Source organism: Phaseolus vulgaris, chromosome 2, assembly GCF_051622355.1.
Source record: "Phaseolus vulgaris cultivar YP4 chromosome 2, ASM5162235v1, whole genome shotgun sequence".
NCBI lineage: Eukaryota > Viridiplantae > Streptophyta > Magnoliopsida > Fabales > Fabaceae > Phaseolus > Phaseolus vulgaris.
Genome location: NC_143499.1, coordinates 32,037,450 through 32,051,207, shown reverse-complemented (window position 1 = coordinate 32,051,207; position 13,758 = coordinate 32,037,450). Strand labels below are relative to the sequence as shown.

The 13,758-nt window shown below is 27.8% G+C and overlaps 1 protein-coding gene across 1 annotated transcript; it reads right to left on the bottom strand.

Moving 5' to 3' along the window:
• Positions 1 to 1,412: 1,412 nt before the first annotated feature.
• LOC137811495 (AAA-ATPase At2g18193) lies at positions 1,413 to 3,126 on the bottom strand. The gene is made up of 2 exons (XM_068613276.1): positions 2,005 to 3,126; positions 1,413 to 1,906 (listed from the first exon to the last, which is right to left on the bottom strand). The coding sequence occupies exons 1-2, from the start codon at positions 2,998 to 3,000 to the stop codon at positions 1,523 to 1,525; spliced, it is 1,380 nt and encodes a 459-aa protein (XP_068469377.1). The 5' UTR covers positions 3,001 to 3,126; the 3' UTR covers positions 1,413 to 1,522.
• Between the last annotated feature and the right edge of the window lie 10,632 nt (positions 3,127 to 13,758).

Here is a 13,758-nt window from a genome sequence, read left to right as displayed (position 1 = left end):
GATATGGGAATAAAGATTGCACGATTCCACTGAGGAAGTAATTCTCAAGTTGGTACCAGTGCGGGAAATTGATCTCATGTTTGGGTGCAGCATTGGCAAGAAGTACATTGTACTTTAATTGTTACTGTAAAACTAAAATTACATCAACAAACACATGTCATGTCATGTCATGTCATTTAATGGAGTTTTCAAGTTTCTTGCATCCAAATCATGGAGTTTTGAACTCGAACAAAGACATGATACTATATTCTTAATAAATGTTAGGTGTTAAGAAAAATCTCCATATACTTGTTTTATGATTGAAAAATCAATAAAAATCATCTAAGAAATATAATTTCAGTCCCTTAAACTTAAAAGAAAGGGGGAAAAAAAGGAAGAAACAAATTGGATATTGTAGAGCATGTTTGGCTTAATAAATAAAGTATATGACTAAATATTCAATGGACTCATTACAAGAAAGTCATGAAATAGAAACTAAGTTTAGAGACAAAAAATAATTAGTTGTTATAATGATTAAATTATGGACCATAATACTCCGATTATATTACATAATACTTCGATTTATATACATGATATTCAGATCTTATGAAAAGATACTACAATATGCCACATTAAAGCATGAGAAACCAATGTCAAATATCAAATCCATGAATGCTTATGAATAGATGACCACTCACAAGGAGTATTTCAACTCGAATTTTAGCATTACATTCATTATATACACAAAATTTTATGTTCTTACTGACTTGAGCGTCAAAGTATTTTCTGCAGTTAGAGCCCTCTCATTCCCTAGAGGTTGAATTACTAGAGCTTGAAGTGAGACCACTGGGAGCTCATACGAATTTCGATTTACCTCGTCTCAGTGAGAACAAACATAATTCACACTTAGTAACTTTAATCATAATTGATTGAAATGTAATATTAAATAAATTGTTTTAATTAAGATTCATATAATTGGATTTATTTGGACCTTAATTATTATTTATATTAATTCTATTTTTAACCAAAATTATTTCTTTTAAATCAAAATAGAAAACAAAATCTGAGAATTAGATTGAAATTAAAATACAAGAAAACAAAATCCAAAAATTCTAAAAAGATGGAAACAACCAGAATATTTTTCTAACATACTTAAAATAGAAAAGCCTATAAAAAAGACTTGTATTTGTGTTTTGTAATACCACATTTAATATAATATCAAAATATTATAATTTTTTATAATATTATAATTTAAAATTGAAACTTTTGTATCACGTACTAGTAAAAATACAGAGTATCAGTCCTCATAAAATACCTCTTATAAACCTTTAATATCAACAATTATTGAACAACACATCTAAGCAACATGAAACATCATTAATTTTAGTTAAAGGAGAGGGAGAGAGAGGGAGAGAGAGAGAGAGAGGGCAGAGTTGTAGAGAAGAAGTGAAAGTAAGAAATATAAATTGTGAGTTTCCTAGGCATGCATGAGAAGAATCATAAGTACCTACTCACTAGTACTGAAAACAATCCTCTCTAACTCTCACTCAGAATCACTGTCCTTGCCCTTTTGTTTGAGAAATTGAACAAGTTTTTCCAAACAAACATCAGGATCCTCATATCTCATTAGTTGCTCCCCTACCACTGCAGGGGTGACTTGTATTTTCTCCAACAGATCATCAATTTGTTGAAAGAGTGGATGATCTCCTTTAACGTCTAAGTAATTGGAAGCTAGAATTCGAAAGGCCTTGCCTTTGAGGAAGGACAAGTGAATGTGCATGTCCATACGACCAGGGCGCAGCAGTGCTGGGTCAATTTTCTCTTTGTGGTTAGTAGTGAAGATTATAATCCGCTCCTCTCCACCACTTGACCACAAACCGTCCATGTAGTTAAGCAGACCCGATAGTGTAAACCTCTTTGACCTCATCTGTGGATTCATTTTAAGAAAAAACACTCATTTTACTTGTAAAAAGATTAATTGATGACTACTGCAAATAAGTAAGAGTACAGAACATGAAAACAAACCTTGGGATCCTCACTGTCTGAGTCCGAATCTCGATCATCTGAAGCACCATTTGGCTTTGATCTTGCATGCACCTCTTTGTTGCAGTCTATGTCTTCAATCACAACGATGCAACGGTTAGACGCTTCCTTCATGGATCTCATGAGGTCCGAGTTAGAGTAGATAGAAGAAAGCTCCAAATCATATACATCGAATTTCAAGTAGTTTGCCATAGCTGCAATAAGGCTAGATTTTCCAGTTCCTGGGGGTCCATACAACAAGTAGCCACGCTTCCAAGGCTTTCCCACTTTCTTGTAAAGGTCCTTCCTCCTCAAGAATCTAGCCAAATCATCAATTATATCTTTCTTCAACTCAGGACACAAGGCTAGTGAGTCAAATGTTGCAGGATGTGATAACTCACTTTCGTTCCAATAGTCATCTAACCTGGAATAGAGTTTTACAATCCTTCTCTGATCTTTCATGGTCTCAAATGTTTTAAGCACATGTGGGAGATACCGATCCAATACCCTTTGTCTATGTTTCTCATCGAAGGTTAATAAAAAGTTATACCTCCTGCTGTTGTTATTAGACTCCTCCTTGGACCCCTCATCCAGCTTCCAAGTGAATTTGATGCCTTCAAATTCCTCAACCACATCTTCACTTCCATCCACTGCAAGCTCAAGGTGTTTCCGGTTTTGCAGTCTGCCAACTTTCAGCGATTTGTAGGTGTGACTAATCTGTGTGGGGAGGTAGGCCAGGGCAGCATCGAAAAGTTCATTGCGCTCTCCAACATTTTCATCCCAAAATTGGTTAATTTTGACAGAGACATTGGAGTTTGCTTGGTATTTGGAGAAGAAGGCCTCAAGCTTTGAGGCGATAAAGGATCGAAATTGATGGGGAATGAGATCATTGATTGCAGTTCTGAAGAGCATCATGATTGTGGAGAAGGCAGCATAGACCTCGAACCATGATGAGGCCGATGTAAAAGAAGAAAAAAACTTGTTGGAGTACAATCCCATGGTGTTTTACTGTGATATGAACTAAAATGTTAGGGAAAGAAGATTTGGGCGTAGCCAAGGATGAGTGAATGAACAAATTTCTCTCAAACCCACTATTCATTTATACCCACTCTAGTCCTTGCACCACAAGTAAAGCTTCTTCTGCACTTTTTATTTATTTATTTATTCTCTTCTCTTCTTTTATTTCTTATTACACGTAAGTCGATTAGCTCTTCAAGAGAGTAGAAATAAATTTAATAAGATTGAAAAAGAAAAAACAAATCTATACCTATATATATATATATATGAAATATAAAGGGAATTTCTATTATAATTATTTTTATTGTACAAAAATTTATTTTTATTTTATTTTTATATTAATATTTTATTTTATTATTTTATTTTAGTTATTTCGTTAAATTTAAAACTAAAAAAAGTTGATATTAAATTTGAAATAAATATGTTTATTTAAAAAGAATGAGTAAACTAAGTTTTGAATTGAAACGTAATTTTATGGATAATTACTTTAATTCCGCAACATATATTTCATTATTGTTATTCTTACTTTTTGGTTTGAATTTTGAAAGAATTATTTCTGTTACATATCTATAACAATTTGTAACTAGTAATCTATTTTAGTGGATACAGTTAATTACTAATTTTACTTTTATTAGTGTAATTTTTTTAAATTAGTAAATTTAAAATTTAGTTTTATTAATATCAATGGTTAAATTACATAATTTTTTTCTTAAAAATTTAGAGAATTTAGATCCAATATAATACTTAGGATATCTGTCAATAATCTGATTAAAAGACAAATTGTATGTAAACTAATATTTAAAATCAAATAATTTATGGCTCCATCAAGCAACTTCTTTCTTTCTCTTTTTCTGTTTTTTCTTCTTCCACTCTTATTATGTCTCTTTTTCTGTTTTTTCTTCTTCCACTCTTATTATGTATTTGTTACTTTTCTATTTATTTTCCGTTATAATTCGATTTTTATTTTTCTTAGCAATCATAATAATTCATTTACTATCTTGATAAGAATATGCAAGTAAGAAAATAATAAATAAAATTTGTAATTTTTTAAAATTGAAAAAATTATAAATGCTATGTTCTTTACGATTTTATTATTATTATAATCTATATCTATATCTATATACCTATTTGTAAAAGAGATTCTCCATTCTAATTGGGTTGTACACAAATTGTTCATATTTTATCTTTATATCAATATTTTATTTATTATTTTATTTTATTTATTTCGTTATTTTATAATCACTTAAAGTTAAAACTAAAAAAAAAACTATTATTAAATTTAAAAGAAAATGTTAGAATGAGTCAAATAAAACTTTGAACTGGAAGATTGTTTGATGGACAGTTACTTTGACTCTAGGCATAATACAAAAAAGAAAAAATTGAGAGAAGTGAGAAAAAAGAACAAAAAGAAAAAAGAAACATAAGAAAATGAATGTAAACCACAATTTTTTTTTTCATTTTCGCCAATCTAAAGGAATTTCTTATTGAACCAATGTCATTATTGTTTATTTTGTTTTGATCAATCAATATAGATGGTTTAAATTCTGATTGTTTAATTATTAATGCTCCTCATTTTGAGTTCTTTTACTTTGTTTTTCATCTTCGTACAACAGAGGTAGAGAGAAAAAAAAGATAAACATAATATTTCAAACTGTTACTTGAATACAAAACATTCAGATTTTTGCCCATTACAAATGTCATTATTGACATTTTGTAATTATTAACGTGATATGTTGAAACTTATAACTGAAAAGTGAAAATGATATTTGATATTTAAAATATACAAAACACAAATATAATAATAAAAATAAAAAATTAGACACAATAACATATGTGTTTTCACGTTAATGATAAAAGTAAGGGTCCGATCATTCCTTCATAGCAAAATCAAACCCAAGAATAAATAGAAAAAAAAACACTTTTAATATTTAATCAAATAAAATTTATTAAAGTTTATTTAAATATAATAATTTTTTATTAGAGCAAAATTTGAAAACTTGGTTGGGGAAAAAGTTTTCCATTTTTGTTATGTATGAGAGTAGTTTGTTTGGTGCAAGTTTCTCTGCCCTTTATGTCATTTTCATCGCACGGCATGTCCGCATCTTTTCAGGGAAAGTCAGTGTCATTAACATGCTTGGAACAGCATGTCACTGTTCTTTTTTCCCGATAAAAAGTGATGACTATATTAGTCACTTCAGGTAACATTTATTATTAACTTTCTTTTTTCAAAACCAATATTCCTTTTCATAATTTAAAAAGTATAAATTTTGTGACAGATACCTTTCCAAAAGAAATTACCCAAATAAATCTATTGTCAATTTGTTTAGCCCTATAAACCTTTTTATTAATCCTGATAACAACACGCACTTCAATTCTAACCTTCCATTTTATCTTTAAATACAAAAAGTACATCGGAATCGGAATTAGAATTTCGGACTCCAATTCTAATTTACTTTTTATTTTATTTTATTTTATTTTATTTTATTTTATTTTATTTCTTTTAAGTTATATTAATTGTTAATTTTAATTTAAAACCAAATAGACAAATTTATTTATTAATTAATATATTTGATATAATCCTAAAAAGGATATATAAAGTAATTAATTAATATTTAAATTGCTTTTAACAAGCGTTAAGAGTTTTTAATTAATAATTATTAATATTTTATTTGAATTTTTTGAATTATTAAAGATCTTATAAAAAATAATTATGGGTGATAATAAATAATATTTTTAAAATTAGACAACAAAAATTCAAAAAAAAATAAATTTAGTTTTTTCAAAAAAAAAATCAATGATTTTCTCTTTATACCATAGGAATAGTCAAATTTCATCACTTTAGTGACAATTAATTGTTTTTTACTAGAAAATCGAACATCACCTATATAACATGTTCAAGTCTGATTGTTAGGAAACTAACAATTAATCTTCTATAGAGTACAATTAATCTTCTCAAAAATAGAAATTCTATTTTAGAATCGAAATTAGTTTTACAACCTACCCTAATACTAATACTAAACTATAATCAATAACCCATTAAAATCATATATATATATATATATATATATTACACTAAAAAAAATATACACATCATTAACCTATATTTATTATTTTGACCTATCAAATCCTAAGTTAAAAAACATTAAAGTACATTATACACATTATTAAATTATATTTATTATTTTGACCTATCAAATTTTAAATTAAAAAGTTTTAGAGTACATTATACACCTCATTAAATTATATTTATTATTTTGACCTACTAAATCCTAAGTTAAAAAAACATTAAAATACCTTATACACAACTCTAAATCATATTTATTATTTTGACCTATAAAAAATTTAAATTAAAAAACATTAGAGTACATCATACACATCATTAAATTATATTTATTTTTGACCTATAAAATCCTAAGTTAAAAAACATTAGAGTACATTCTACGAACAAGAGAGAACGTGAGAAGAAAAAGGACCCCCTTCCAACTTTGAATCTCTAATATTTTAGTCTTCACGCGTAAATGGGAACCCGTTGAACATACGCGTAAACTTCGCAAACACGCACTCTCAAATATTGCTTTCGTGGGTTGATGTATGAACAATATTTTTCTTCAATACCAACAAAAACAAAATTAAATTTGCCAGTATAACATCATCCCATACATTTATCGACAGTTTTTTTTTTTTTGGTATAGCTGAAAAGAGAGATAGGGATAACAATTATTTTTAAAAAATATATTTAATTACATAGTATTTTAATTAAAAAAATTAAAAAATTAATAATTTCATATGTAAATTAATTAATTATAATTGAAACTTAATTTATAAGTGTTCATAATTTAAATTATAATAATATTACATAATTATATTTTTAAAGTAATATAGTATAAACTCGTAATATTTTAGATTTTAGTTTTATTTATTTATTTTAATTCTAATAAATTAAAAAAAATATAATAAGGTAGGTAATAGCAGACTAAAAATATCAATCCTCCCACCAAAAAAATACACATAATTTAGAAACATAAAGTAACACAATTAATTATATTACGGAGATGAAAGAAATGGAAATATTTATTATTATTATAATTGAAACATTTATAATTAATTATGTATGTGTTTTTACTTATCTTCTGCTCTTTATAATAATAATCAATAAATAAATAAGAAAAATGTATTTTTAGGGCTTCAACTTTTCGGTGTTTTTACTTTTGACTAGTTTTAGTATTACTTTTTTCACATACATAATAATTGAAGTACTATAATGATAAACCTAAGTCTTATCTACAAATATTTGTAGTAGTTGGGTAATTTATACATTTGATAATTAAAAATTAATATTAAAGTAAAAAGTTATTATCTTATAATTGGGACATCAAACTGAATAAGATTTTTATAACTTTTTTAAAGACTTGCAAGCATATAAAATTAATTAAAATGATATAAATATATCATAATATGAAATTGACAATAGTTTCCAAACTCTAAATATAATTCTTAATATAATTCCTTCATTCACATTATAGTTAAGTCAAATTCTTACTAAACCAATCATAAATTTTAATGAAGAAATTTTATTTTTTTGGTTATTTTTACATAAGATTTGGCTTATAAGAATGACCAAGACATTAAATATCACAATATGAGTTTTTTTTTTGAATTTTCATTAAAAAAACAAAAATAATATTATAAGAATTTGAAGAAGATGATAAATAATTATTTTTGACATTTCATTCTCATGGTAGATTATTGACCCCATATATATGTTTTAAATGTTATAACTTAAATGTAAATACTTAGTAGGTTCGATAAATTAAACATCACTCATATACTAAATGCTTAGTACTCTATTAGCATGGTTCGATTTGTAGGCCAATAACCTAAGCGACAAATAAAAAGAAATATCACTTATAACAAAAACTCGTATACACGGTGTTTATATAGGACATAAATCTTAAAAATATGTCCATTTAGAGTTTAGGGTTTATCCAAGTTCCTTCATCTAAATAATAGAGAAAATGTATTAAGATAAATTACCTTTCTTATAAATAACAAAAAATTCTCTAATAAAAAAGATAAGTAAAAACACATCAATGAAAAAAACTTTCATATGAGAACACTTACAAATATATTTACAAATAAATATATTATTTAGAACAAAATTTATTCAATATTTGTAAGAAAATAGTAAAGCAAAAATGGGAAAATTAAATCTTCTTTTTACGAATAACAAGTTTCATGTTTAAGTACATATTTGATATCCGGAAGAAGGTTGTACGTAGAATGGATAAAAACAATAAATCATGTACCATAAATATTTGTTCTAGTAAAATCATTTCATCAAAATGAATTCAAACAATGAATGAGAACGACCCTACCTATTTTTTTGGGCCCCACGCCCCATTTTTTTGAGAATTTTCATCAACAAAAGCAAACATATTTGCTTTGGAGACATTTTATCGTGTATGGTAGATTATTAGCCATAGTCTTAAATTTTATTAGATTGAATACTTACAAACATATTTACAAATACATATATCATTCGAAACAAAATTTATTCGAGTTTTACAAGAGAATAGTGAAACAAATAGGTACAATGCGAAAATGATAAAGTATTTAAAGTAAATGATTGAAACAAATAAATTACTGGAAAGTAGATGACAAATAAAGTATTTGAATATAAAAAATTCCAATAAAATGGTTGATAGCATTAAATGAACATAATTGTATTCACATATAGAATCTTTAATTATACTTTTTTATATGTTAAAAAAATATTAAATAAAAAATAATTTTAAAAACAACAAATAATTAATTATTATATTGACTAAATTAAATATTATTACAAGAAAATCATTAAATTACAATTAATTTTATAGATCAAAATAATTAGTTATTATTAGACTAAATTAAAATTTTAGAGACTAAAAAAATTATTGGTATATAAAGTAGTTTCTATTATTAATAAAATTTTATAAAGTAATTTTTAAATTGGTATCTAACAATTAGTTATAAAGGTTTTAATTACTAATATTTTAGATTCTAAATTAGTCTCTAAAAGATTAATTGAGACCAATTTAGAATCTAAAATATTAATAGTTAAAACCTTAGTAGCTAATTTAGATACCAATTTAGAAACTATTTTATAAATTTTATTAATCATAAAAACCACTTTAGATACAAATATTATTTTTTTAGTCTATAAAATAGTATCTAACTTAACTAGTGACAAATTATTTTTGGTCTCTAATTTTGGTTACTATATAATGAATTTCTTGTAGTTTACTATTTTATAAATTAAAGAATTGTTGTATTTAAAGTAGTTTCTATTTTAATAAAACTTATAAACTAGTTTCTAAATTAGTATCTAACATTATCTACCAAAGTTTTAGTTATTAACTATTTAGATTGTAAATTAGTTTTTATAGTGACTAATTTAGAATTTAAAGTACTTAGTAGCTAAAAACTTAACAACTAATGTTAGATACCAATTTAAAATGTAATTTATAAATATTATAAACTATTTTAGATACTAATAATTTTTAATTTATAAAATAGTATCTAACTTAGTCAATATAATAATTTTTTGTCTATAAAATTAGTTGCTATTTAAGGATTTTCTTATAATGATAATTATGAATAAATATGTTATTTAAATAAGATTCATCTAATTGAGTTTAGTTGAGTTTTAACTGTTATTACGATTATTCTTATAGTAGACGATCTAATAGAAATGTCTGCTACACTGATGCACAAGTTTGAAGGAAGAGTATACTGTTGTAAGTGGGATTGATCAATCAAAGTTCAAATTGTCTCTGTAAATAAAAATGAAAAACAAAATCTGAGTAAGAGAATTAGAAAATAAAATCTACAATATTTCAAATAGATTTGAAAGCAAATATTCTAGAAAGATAAGAAGAAACAAAATTTGCTACAAAATGAAAACAAAGTTTGAAAATTTTGGAAAGTTGGAAAATAAGAATATGCAAACAATATTTAAACCATAATCTAATTTCGAGATTCATGGAACAAAGAAACTTATAAAAAGATACAAGCTTTAAAGAGAAGATATCAAGCTCCACACTAGAAACACGTTCATAAAGAGAGCATCATAGTTTTCTTATTTTCTTCTTTGTAATTCTTTTTGTTTTGACTTCGTATGAAAGACTAAACTCTTTTGGGTCGATTCTCTTGTGATTTTACAATGCATTTGAGGTTTCATGCAATTAAACTGTTATTTTTTAATATCTATAATAGGTTGTGCTAAACGATTTGGTCTTTTTGAGTTCTAATTTTTGTTATTGAAATTGCTTTTGAACGTATGTTGATGATTCAATTATGTTCTCTAATTTGAATTCTTGTTGCACTAGTCTGAACAATCTCTTTTTTGCTCAATTCAAGAGGTAAAAAATGAAAAATCTTATAAGTAAGTGCATGAAGACGAGTAAGATACTGGATGAATTAGTAAACACATGTTTCATTAATTAGATTCTATTGAACTGACTTATGCATATTTGATCAATTCGATCATGTTTGGAGATTGAATGAATGATATATATATATATATATATATATATGTCAACCGATGAAGAATTCATTGTTAAAGAAATTGAGACTCAACCTGCTTTTCATCATCTTACTCTTATCCTTTAAAATAGAACCCTAAACTATTCTTATTAACTAACAACTGTTGCAAATAATATTTGAAATCTATCTTAATGAATCTACAATTTAATTTGTTGGGAGATGAATCAAAATTAATTGATCATTACAAGAAAATCATAAAATAGTAACTAAATTTAGAGACAAAAAATAATTAGTATCTATATTAACTAAATTAGATACTAATTTAGAGACTAAAAAATTATTCATATTTAAAATAGTTTTTATTATTAATGAAAATTTATAAAATTGTTTCTAAATTGGTATCTAAATTAGCTACCTAAGTTTTATCTACTAATATTTTAGATTCTAAATTAGTCTCTAAAAGAGTAATAGAGACAAATTTAGAATATAAAGTAGTAAGTAACTAAAAACTTGGTAGCTAATGGTTATATACTAATTTAGAAACCATTTTATAAATTTTTATTAATAATATAAACTACTTTAAATACCAAAAGTTTTTTTAGTTTATAAAATAGTCTCTAATTTAGTCAAATAATAACTAACTATTTTGATCTCTAAAATTAGTTACTATTTAATAATTTTCTTGTAGTGGATTTGACTAGATTTAATTTTTGTTTTTTTTTTCAGTAAACAATCTACTATCTGAACATTTTTATTTGGTTAAATTGACATGGATCACTTGTTCATCAATGTACATCTCTTTGTCTTTGAGGATTTATACGAGGTGTACAATTTATAACCTCTACTACATAATACAAGCCTATGTATAGAGTGTTTAAAGTTACTGATTCACATAAAGGAGAAAAGTTAAAAAGAGATAAAATATTCAAACATAAATAATTCTAATAAAATGGTTGGAAACATTATAATAACTCGTTTGTTGAAGAATATCTTCCTAACTTTGAATTTATATGGGTGTATACAAATTTTAACTTTGAATGCCTAATATTTATAGAGGACGAATTCTTAGTAATCATAACTTTCTAATAATTTTTTTATAATATTAATATTTGATTTCTATAATTGATGATATTTTAATTTTCTATATCGGTCGTTACCAGATGAGTTAATCTCGATTCTAGTGATTGATCGCCTGAGTAAAAAAACATAAGAAATACAATAAGTAGCAACAATTACAAGTAGCGTTGAATGAGTCAATGTACATCTCGAGATATGTGGAAATAATTGATTAATTGAAAGATACACGTTCCTAGTATCAAGGAACTACTATACATCAGTTAATAACTGATATTCGACCATCAGGGTCAAGGCCCATAAGTCAATACTATGAATAGAGCCCTCTGTGAAGGAGTAAAGTACGTTTTTACCATTTTATTAGAATACACTCTTAAATCAAAGCACTTACTTGAGCGTCGAAGTACCTTTTGTAGGTATGCCCCGACCAACCGAGCATCAACATTTGAAGAAGGAGACTTGAAGTAATAAGGAGATCACCGACACGTCAAGAATTGTGCGACCAGTCACAGGTACTATCTACCCCCTTCATCCTATATAGGTACAATTGGCGCCCACCGTGGGGCCGAGGTAGTATTCAATTTTCAGTAACAAGCTACAACCTGCAACGATGGTGTCAACAAGGAATAATACTAACAACGGCTGCATGGCAGATGAACAGATAGTTATGATCCAGGCCCTCCAGGCACAAATGGAGGAATTACAACAAAAAGGCATTGCGAATCAGTTACATAATGAAGAGGATCGACGTCAGCATGAGGATGAGATTTCCCTTTTGAAGGAGCAAAATAAAAACCTACAACAACGTCTTGATGGGCGTGAACGGGAAGAGCAATCTCGAGCACCACCACAAACCCATCAAACCAATCTCATTCATAAAACTCACCAAAGTTCTAGAAATACTCCTCCTTGGAATGACGAGGAGGACCCAAGAGGACATTCATTCACAAACAAGATAATCGACACACCAATCCCTCCCAAGTGGAAATGATTAACCATCAAACCCTATGATGGTTCTACTGATCCGGACGAACACCTAAATGTCTTTAAGACACAAATGACTCTTTACACAACCAACAAAGCAGTATGGTGTAAGGTCTTCCCCACCTCCCTCAAGAAGGACCACTCGGTTGGTTCACCAGACTCGCTCTTAACTCCGTGGGAAAATTTAAAGTTATGACAACAAAGTTCATCACACAATATGCAATGAGCCGACCACATCACACCTCATCCATGTCTTTCCTTAACGTGAAGCAAGAAAAAGGAGAATCCTTGCAAGCATTTATGGATAGATTCGGCAATGTTTGCAGGGGTATCAGAAACTTGATGCTAGAGATAGCCATTCATCATCTTGTCTCGGCAATCTGACCGGACCAATTCATCGAAAGCTTAATCAAGAGACCATGCAATCAAATTTATGCAGATAGAAGAACACATTGACTATCATAGGAGTCATCAATTTGAAGGTGCCGATAAAGGGAAAGAAAAAGACAAAGACAAAGGCAGTCGACCTGTATCAGGTCGGACTGACCGTTTCAGAGAAAATCGAGGACCCAATTTATGAGTTACACGCTGCTAACAGTTCCAAGGGGAAGAGTTTTGGATGAGGCATTGCAAGTCGAGTTAATCCCAGCCTCGAAGCAATCGGAAACTCCACGAAATGCAGATACTTCTAAACACTACCAGTATCACCACAATTATGGCCATATGACCGAAGGTTGTCAAGCATTGAAATAAAAAATAGAAGAACGTATTCAAGTTGGCCACTTCCACAAATTCATTAAGACCGACACCGACACATACCGATCTCCACAAAGGGATCGATATCCACCTAGAGGAAAAAAATAATACTACGATCGAACAGGACGAGTGGACTCATGTCGACATGATGACAACCAGCGTCCGATGAGGCAAAGACAAAGTGAAAGCCCAGTAAGAAGGACTCGACCACGAAGTGAAAGTCATGAGAGGAACAACCAGACCAGGCGTAGGGTCCAAGAAGTTATCAATACTATTGCTGGACCGGTGTCACTCGACATTCCCGAACAAGAAGTCAATAAAATAGCTAGAGGTTTTGCGGGAGGTGGATGTTCTAATTCGGCTATAAAGAAACATCTTCGGGCAATCCGATCGGTCCATTCC

Coding starts and splice junctions, on each gene's coding strand:
- LOC137811495 (XM_068613276.1), bottom strand. CDS start 3,000: ATGGGATTGTACTCCAACAAGTTTTTTTCTTCTTTTACATCGGCCTCA. Junction 1,907..2,004: donor CAGACAGTGAGGATCCCAAG/GTTTGTTTTCAT, acceptor ATGAATCCACAG/ATGAGGTCAAAGAGGTTTAC.